The sequence below is a fragment of the Epinephelus moara genome, chromosome 2 (assembly GCF_006386435.1).
Source record: "Epinephelus moara isolate mb chromosome 2, YSFRI_EMoa_1.0, whole genome shotgun sequence".
Taxonomy (NCBI): Eukaryota; Metazoa; Chordata; class Actinopteri; order Perciformes; family Serranidae; genus Epinephelus; species Epinephelus moara.
The window spans coordinates 25,991,453-26,000,326 of NC_065507.1; the positions used below are offsets into that span (position 1 = coordinate 25,991,453).

Sequence of the window (8,874 nt, forward strand, 5' to 3'; positions counted from 1 at the left end):
ACACACACACACACACACACACACACACACACACACACACACACACACACACACATACACAAGCTTCCCCCCTATTTCATCGCACATACAGTAAACCTGCGCCATAAATAGCCGCATGGTGCCAATATTGATGTGACGGATAGTGCAAAAAAAAAAAGGCTGCGTGGATGAATGGATGATGGGCGGTGATGGTGCACGTGGGGCCAGTTTAGGAGAGGTATTTAAAGATGTGGACACGTCTCTCTGTCAATGCGCATGATACTGCGGTTCCACTACTATGGCACGCTCCAACTCACCTTGAATCGGCGCACGGCCGCTCTCCTGTCATTCGGGTGCGGGGCGTACGGAGAACCAATACACGCCCCAAAGCCTCAATCAGCAGCCAATCCAATGACAGAAGAGGCGGACCTGTGGCTGCATTCTCACACTTGGTTTCACTATGCGCTCGTAAAACAGCTCCGTCTACTACAAACGCGGCGGTGCAGGTGCTCTGTCTCTTCGGGAGAGGATGCGGATGGAAGGACGGGGGAGGGAAGGGATGAAGGGAAACGCCACGAGGAAAGAAAATAGGATATGAAAAGGGGCTTTTGTTAAGAGACCGTGAGGTGCAAGGTCGAATATGAGAGATTGGTTGAACGGGGCACTTTGCGTGGTAATAGCTGGTCGGCAATAGTACTATGATTTGGTATGTGGCCACTCTGATAGCAAGTGTATTCAGCACCAGAGGAACGGCCGCTCAAGGTGAGTTGAAGTGCAATATATCTTGTGCCGCACATATGATTTCTGCTGTCTCCGTGTGCGCTTGGTGCTGCTTTCTGCAATCGCATGGCATTTTTTTTTATTGTAGCCTATGTTAGGTCATATGAAGTGTGGGGCTAATTCGTCCTAACAAATGGCTGCATATCTCATATGTCACGTGAAAGTTCAGCCCTGGTTAAACCGTGTTATTATGGGAAACAACAATTGCCTTGGAACGGCCTGGCACATATGCATGATGTGTGTGGTAGGATCCTTCACATGCTCCACAATGATTGACCATGACAAAGATGGGTTGATTGATATGGCTGTGTGGGTTTGGGCCTGTATTCTGATATCCACGAGGCTCGTTTGTGTGATAAAACCAACGAGCAAATTGGATATAACGTCCCCCGCTGCTGAGGGGGGGGGGGGGGATGTGTGCATTGTATCATAGCAAGCAGTCCCATTTGAGTTCTCCAGAGAGGGGTGTGACCGTCTCAGCCTTCAAGATGGAAAAGTAACTAAATAATGCATTACGTGTCAGATAAAATGCACTCTTGAATTGATAGAGCCCATTGCTGCATGCATGGGATTCACATGCTGGATCTCACACTGCACATGGATCCGGCCACAGTGCTGTGTGTGTGTGTGTGTGTGTGTGATGCACTGAGCACATACATGCTGCAAGGCTCGCCTGGTGCTGATCCAAGGGGCTCATAATACTAATCATTCCTGGAGCAACAAACTGCACAATATCCCTTTTGTTCATATTTTTTTCCTGAGCACTCTGTATTGACCCATGTACTTACTTAACCTTGCTTTTCCATTCGTGTCCAGATGAGGGAGACATGTGCCAAGCTGTCGCCTGGTAACTGATCCCAATGACCCCACATACCCAGTCAAAACTGGTCTGCTCACAGGTCTGGCTCCTCCTGTGATGACAGGTCCAGGCCGAGCACGATGTGAAAACTTCATCTAATAAACATTTGATTTAGGAGCAGAGAACCTCTCATGGGGGGATTGTTTGAAGCAGAAATTCTCCATTTTATGAAGGCATAGACGTGTGGCCTAGTAATATCGACTCAGAGGTGTTGTCTGGTATTGGCACTGCATTGAAGGTGATTTACTTTCTGAAAAGGCGAACAGGCTGCACCAGAGAGTCACAAATCACAATGTAGCTTGGCAGTAATTACAAATGAGAGCTGGTCTACTTCTGTTACAGTGTCCCAGAATATTGTGTCTGGACCCAGTCTGGTGCTACATGGACCCTCTGACATGCTTGTTCACACCAACTGTGACTTATTACACACAGACCTGCCATCAGAGTTGACAATAATGATGCAGTTATAATGTCATAACTGCTTAGATATATACATTACATGCAGCAGTCTTTTGTTAGAGGAGGATATACAAAATGAATGCAGTACAGCAGAAAAGAAGTTGCAGTCTGTTGAAACATTGAGATGAAATGTTGACTGTGTTGGCCTTGCATCACTGAGCTTTTTATTTAAAGGAGCAGCTTGATATTTTGGACAATAAGCGTATTCGTTTTCTTGCTGAGAGCTAGATAAGAAGATCGATGCAGCTGTCATGCCTGTCCATCCTATAGGAAGCTACAACAGGCAGCCTGTTAGCTTAGCTTAGCACAAAGACTGGAAACAATGGGAAACAGTTAGCCTGCTGTATCTGAATGTACGAAAATGCATTCGAACAAATTCACAAATAACATGTTTGTTTATTCGTAAAAACACAGGAATGTAAAAATAAGCAATTTTTGGTTTCATGGGTGTTACGTGGCGGACTATTTCTTGAGAGGAGTGACTTCATGGAGCCGCCATGGTGACAGGAAGTCACTTTTTGTGGCCAATAAATTGTACACTGCATCTGTAATTGCATACTGTGCACTGCATACCCAATACGTGTACTATCATTCCTCATACTTTTGTTTGAATAAGCAGTAGTATGTATTTTTTTGGATGCACCAAGCTGTAATTGCCATGTCACTTCCTGAGAGCCTCCATGCTTGTAACCCATGCCAACCTCAGCTCTGCAATATCTGACAGCAAGCATGATGAACCTCTTGAGATTTTGGGTTTACTTCTGAACTAATTTAAAAAATATCTAGCAAAGTGAAATTACAAATTTACACTGTCCGCCATTGTCTGTTATGAATATTGCTGTCGCTACCGCCAGTGGTGTAGTGGAGGGTATACGCAGCTTTTTCTAGCTGTTTACAGTATACCCAGCTATCAGCCAAAAAAACATTGGATTATATAGGAGAGTATACCCACTTCCTCTTTGGTAACCCACTCATCTACTTAGTAGTACCCCCACCTCGTCAAGTATCCCTACATCACTGACTACCTCATTAAATTGTGGGATATGTATGCTGGTGTAGTGTGCAGTGTTTGCATCCTGTAATATTTCACCAAAAAAAAGAATGCAAGTCATTACTGTTGGTTTCATACTAAGGTTTTGGACACGCTAAAATATCTCACATGTTGTTCTCGTGTTTAAATAGCATGTTAATATGGAATTTCGGACAGTTTTTTAGCTTGGTGTTAATACAGAAGCAAATTAGGAAGCTATAGTTTTAGGCTAGTGGGTGAATTTTGATATTTTTGGACAGAGCCAGGCGAGCTGTTTCCCCTTGTTCCTTGTCTCTATGCTAAGTTAAGCTAACAAGCTGCTGGATCAACCTTCAGAGTTATTGTACAGATATGATAGTGTTATCCATCTTCTCATCTAACTCTGAGCAAGACAGTGAATAAGCATTTTCCCCAAAATGTCAAACTACTCCTTTAAGTAATGGTGATTAAACAAACTGCCAGCTATCTTTGTACATGTGCTTGTGATATGCATGTCAGCTGTTTTCGCACCTCTGCATTGAGAGCCAGTATGATCCCATGCTGTTAGACTGGATGTCATACTAACAAAATGGTGGTCCACGCCTGACCCGAATACTACCAAAAAATGCTACATTAAAGAAAGTTTGATGGGTTTCTCCATTGTTAGATTTGGTGGCAAGAGCACTGATTGTACGCTTTAATTATTGTTTTCACTGCCTCATGCATGAGAGATATTGGTCAGATTTCAAGGTACCATTGCACATAAATCAAAACAGATGGCCCAAACACAACTTGCTCCAAAACAGTTGAGCTGAGACTTGGCTCCTTCTCTTGAATGGTATTTTGTTATATGTGCACTTTACTCTGTGTTAGGAATAAATCTGCAGCAAGACCTGTTTTATTTTCCCCATGGAGAATTAGATTTTAAAAAATGCCAAGATTTCCTGAAACAATATGAAATAATTTGGTTTTTATCCAGTTAACATACAATTCCACAGTAAGGTGATATATTTGGATAAAGGCTGCAGAATAACAGCTTTACTGCAAAGAAAGCCTTAAATAAGAAGTCAGTTAATGTAATTCCAACTTAAAGGCCAAACACCATCAGATACAACCCAGTCGCCTGAAAAATGGTGGCATTGTACGTTTCTGCAAACCACGAATATGTTACATTTGTCAATTATTATGTAGTGGATATGTTGAATTGTAACATTTCAACAACGCTGTGGTTAATGTATCGTAAGGTTTAGGCACAGAGCTGCTTGGTTATGGTCAGAAAAACATCATGTTTTGGTTTAAAATACCCGGTTTGTGGGGCAAAGTCCCGGCAGGAAAAGCAGCCATGTCTTGGTTAAAAAAAGACAAAGAAAAAAACAACCACTCTGCATTCCTAAAAAGTCGCAGCCATGTTTAGTTCCTAAAAAGCTGCTGAAAATACACCAGTGACTCACCAAATTACAGCTGGTGTTGTTGTTTGTTGGTCTGAACCGTGGTCTGAAGCTTGGCAAGTGTCTTGCCTAGAACTTACGCCATCCACCATCTCCTCCACCTCGCGATGACAAAGTCATTTTATATAATAAGTCATTTTAGAAATATTGATATAATTGTATGAACATAGACATGTAACATATTTTTGTTTGCAGAAACATATAGTGCCAACATGTTGTTCTGGCTGGGCTGTCAAATAATATTACTTCTTAAAAATCACTTGTTATTAGGAGAAGTGTTAGGTCTTAAATTTGAATGGACCTAGAGACCTAGAAAATCAAGAAGAAATCAAGAAAAAAATATGACATTATTTCTCCTATATTACACAGCTCTGCTTAAACAGTAAATATAAATACTGACACACATGATACAAGACCAGCAGGATGTTGTGTTGCAGTAAGATATTGGAGGATACTCTGATCAGACTCGAAGAGATGACCACGCTGACTTTACTGACAGTGAGTTTTGTTGGTAGCACAGTATGATGTGATGCAGGTCGTAGTCTCCCCATAAAGCAACACAGAGGTCATAATGGTGGCATCATCTGCAAACAACGGTAGTTTGAAAATGTGAGTGCAGGCAAACTTAAAGTACAATGAAATACACTGAAATTCATCAGATGAGTAGCATGTAGCGTTTGTACGATTTGATTGCATTTTCCTCTGTTTCATGTCATTGTGAATTTAATAGATTTGATCTGGGAAAAAAACAAAGTTAAAACATCGATTTTGGCTTTGCTACTGAGAGCTGCGATGAGCATTTTGTAGACTTTTATAGACACTGATTAAAAGAAAAGAATCTCATAGCTGCATACTTACAGCGGTATACTGAGTTGTGTTCATAGAGAGGCTGTCTGACAAACAGAGTCCCAGATGCATGAAATGTTTTCATCTTAAAGGGAAACTGAGAGCCTAAATGGGTCAAGTTTAGCTGGGATTATTTGCGGCTGGCAGGATGATGTTGAAAGTGGAAGGTAAAGTCAGTGAACAGAATCCTGACATAAAGGCATGTCAGGAGTTTTAGAGAAGAGAGTGTCATCTGTGTTGACTGTATCCAGCGTTGACAAATTGGCCTGATAAAGGAGACTAAAGCAGGGGTCAAGCAGTGGGTATGTCCTATCAAATATAAGATATGCTTAGCAGTGTACATGATGATTGGCCTGAATTGGAATTCATACTACACGGTATCTACACAGGAGGCGCAGTGTGAGCAGCAGCAGCAGCTTCACTCCTCTGTCTGTGTCTTTACAGGATGCATTCAGGGACAGTGTTGACTGTAGGTCACCTGTGTTTTGGCAGCTCTCGGAGCACAACATGCAATCACCATAGCTACAAATGTAAAACAGAAGAAAATTGGGCTGAAGTGTAAAAACGTAATCCCTGTGAGCTGTATTGTTTAAAATAGAAGCATAACGTTTCTGTCAGATGTACGTGATGCTGACGACTAAAAAAACGTGGCTGCAACGTGCAGACACCTTTGGGGCTTTTTGTTGTTTTGCTGCTGGTGTATTTTGGGTGAAAATGCAGATTTGCAACCAAGAGAAACACCATATTTCCCTGTGACTGCTACAGTCTGCACAGAGTTGTTTGGCCATGGTCAGACAGACGACAGCCAGCACTGCGTAATAAAAGGCAGTCCTGCTGGACAGGTGCTGCACTGGCCAATCAAATACAGACAGGCACACATTCCTGGAGGATTAATTTGTACTGTAAAATATTTTCAAGTAGCAAAAGACTCTTTCTCACAGTATCTTGGTGTCTTGGTGTCTGATACAACCCAATCACCAGAAAAAAAATGTTGGTATTGTACGTTCCTGCAACCTTGATTGCGTTACATTTGCATGTTGTTATGTAGCAAATACGTTGGAATTTTACATTTCAACAGCGCTATGTTAATGTAAAGTTATGTTTAGCTACCGATACCACTTGGTTATGGTCAGGAAAAGGTCATGTTTTGGCTCAAAATACCTGGTTTGAGGGGCACCGTCCTGGCCAAAGAAAGCAGCAATGTCTCTTTAAAAAACAGCAGCTTTTTGTGCCATTATTACTGATGATGCATCGCTTCGAAACACCCATGTTTGGAGCCTAAAAATTTACTGGAAAGCATGCAAACAGGTTGCTAGAAAAACACCTGCATTTGGAGCCTTAAAAAGGCAATGGAAACACATTGATGGAATGCTACAAAACACCCACGTTTGGTGCCTAAAAGTCACTGGAAACACAGAAGTTATTGTTTGTTGGTCTTGAACACTGGTCTGCAGCTTGGTCTTGCCGAGGTGCCACACCACCCACCACCCTCCCACACCTCCTGATGACAAAATAAGCTCAGACACGACATCACGTTGATTTGATATGTATAAGATGCAAATGTAACATATTTGTGATTTGCTAAAATGTACAATGCCAACATTTTCTTCAGGCAACTGTCTGACAAGCCTTCAGACTCATGAATCTGTAACTCAAACCACTCTTTCCCGATCGTATATCATCATCTCACTGCTATCTTATTGCATTTCTAAAGTACAGGGCTGTTTTCAGTGTAAACGTGTGGTAAACAGCCTTGTTTCCTGCACCCAATAAGCTCGCCTGCACCTTGTCGACAATCTCATGAATTTGGCAGTCTTCTTATTCTTGGCGAGTGTTGGAAGTGTTGGGCTTTGCAGTGAGCTGTTGTATTAGCCTGTGGATTAGCTGTTTAATTAAATAATGAATTGAACTTTAAAAAACGGAAACTAAGTTGCAACTTTGTAAAGTGAATATTAATTCAATTAAACAATTAATCCAGCTTTGCAAAGTTTTAAAAACTAATTATAGAAAATTGATGCAGCGTACAACTTTCTGAAATAATAGTCAGATAAGCTGAGTAGGTGTTTACCTCGTACTGTTGGTATCTGTTAACTACATAAGTCGGTGATATACACAGAATAGCTCAGGTATGAGCAGTGAGTCACTGTAAATAGACGCTCATAGAAGTTTTCTTGTGCCAAGTGCTCATCGGGGAGGCAGCATATGGTCAGGGAGACTCGAGGTTAGTTCAACAAAGTCAACGATAACTGGCAACCAATCAAGGTGATGCAAGAGGGACGCTGATGGCAATGTAGAAGTAATTAAATGTCATTGGCAAGTGTCGGGGAGTGGTATATTTGAAGGACTATTTTCAGCCTGAGTCACTGATGGCAGACTGACTCTCCTCTCAGGTCCAGTGCTGGGACTTTGTGTTTTTTAAGCATTTGTTGAACTGGCTTTTGGCCAGATGGTATTCATCTGTAATTCCCTTCTCGTGAGCCCGCTCCTTGATGTTTCACAGGAGCTCCCTCGTGAACCATGGCTTGGCACACTTGTTCTTGTCGCTGGGTTTCTTCTGAAGGCACGCTTCTTCAAAGACAGCGATATATAGAAGCAGACAGCATTTGTGAAGGTGTCAAAACTGCCACTCACGTATCTGAGGCCTCCCAGTAGCGCCGAGGCGGCGTCTGAAAGCCCTCCTACCGTCTCTGGAGTCCGGCTTCAGATTGTGGTTCAGATAAACTGGGCTGTCTCTACTTTTTGTCTGGATGTTGGAGCTGTCTGGGACATTGTGTGAGACTGCTTTCCATGAGCTGGTTGAGGAAATGTTTTGACAGCAGCGTTTTAATTTGTCTAACATCTGAAGTGTTTTCAAAAGTTTTAATGATATCCGCCTTGGTTCAGTTTAGTGATGTTTTATGTTGTGACTGCTTCTCTAGATTGGTTAAAAATCTGAATTTGAATCTCTTAAACTGCCATGATAGAGCAGAAATGTTAGTTTTAGTAAAAGATTACTCTTTGTGAAAAACAATCTGAAGTCATGTTTTCTTTTTTAAATATGATAGCTGTCAATGAATCACATTTTTCAATTGATGTCAAAGTGTTTTGCCTTCAGCATCTATTAAAATCAAAGTCCTCTTGACCCCTTGGAGCTCTTGCAGGCCCTGGCAGTATTGCAGTGTTTACAGTCTGGTTGGTGATGAGCACTAAATGATACAGTGCCACGGGGTAACAGAGGTTGGGTCAGTTCTTTTTAAAAGCTTTCAATGCTGCCAATAAATACAAGGGCAAAAAAAACTTAAATTAATTTCATTTCTGGCTTGAGGTGGTTAAGGCTGACATGTCGCAACTTTGAGATTGCAAATGCTGTTCTCTCTGCACTGGCCTGTTCATGAACACATAATGCCCTCATTGAGTGTAGAAGATTTTTGTTTATTTTTATCTTTGAATAATGAATATATATAATATAATAATATAATATATATATATATATATATATATATATATATATATAT

The 8,874-nt window shown here is 41.5% G+C and overlaps 1 protein-coding gene across 4 annotated transcripts in view; it reads left to right on the forward strand.

The window, feature by feature from the left end:
• The first annotated feature begins 455 nt into the window (after positions 1-455).
• igsf9ba (immunoglobulin superfamily, member 9Ba) overlaps positions 456-8,874 on the forward strand; it is a 91,253-nt gene continuing 82,834 nt past the window's right edge. For all 4 annotated transcript variants that reach the window (XM_050072772.1, XM_050072781.1, XM_050072790.1 and 1 more), the window contains exon 1: positions 456-741. In XM_050072772.1, coding sequence (XP_049928729.1) covers positions 678-741 — 64 coding nt within the window. In that variant the 5' untranslated portion in view covers positions 456-677. The remainder of the gene's footprint in view (positions 742-8,874) is intronic.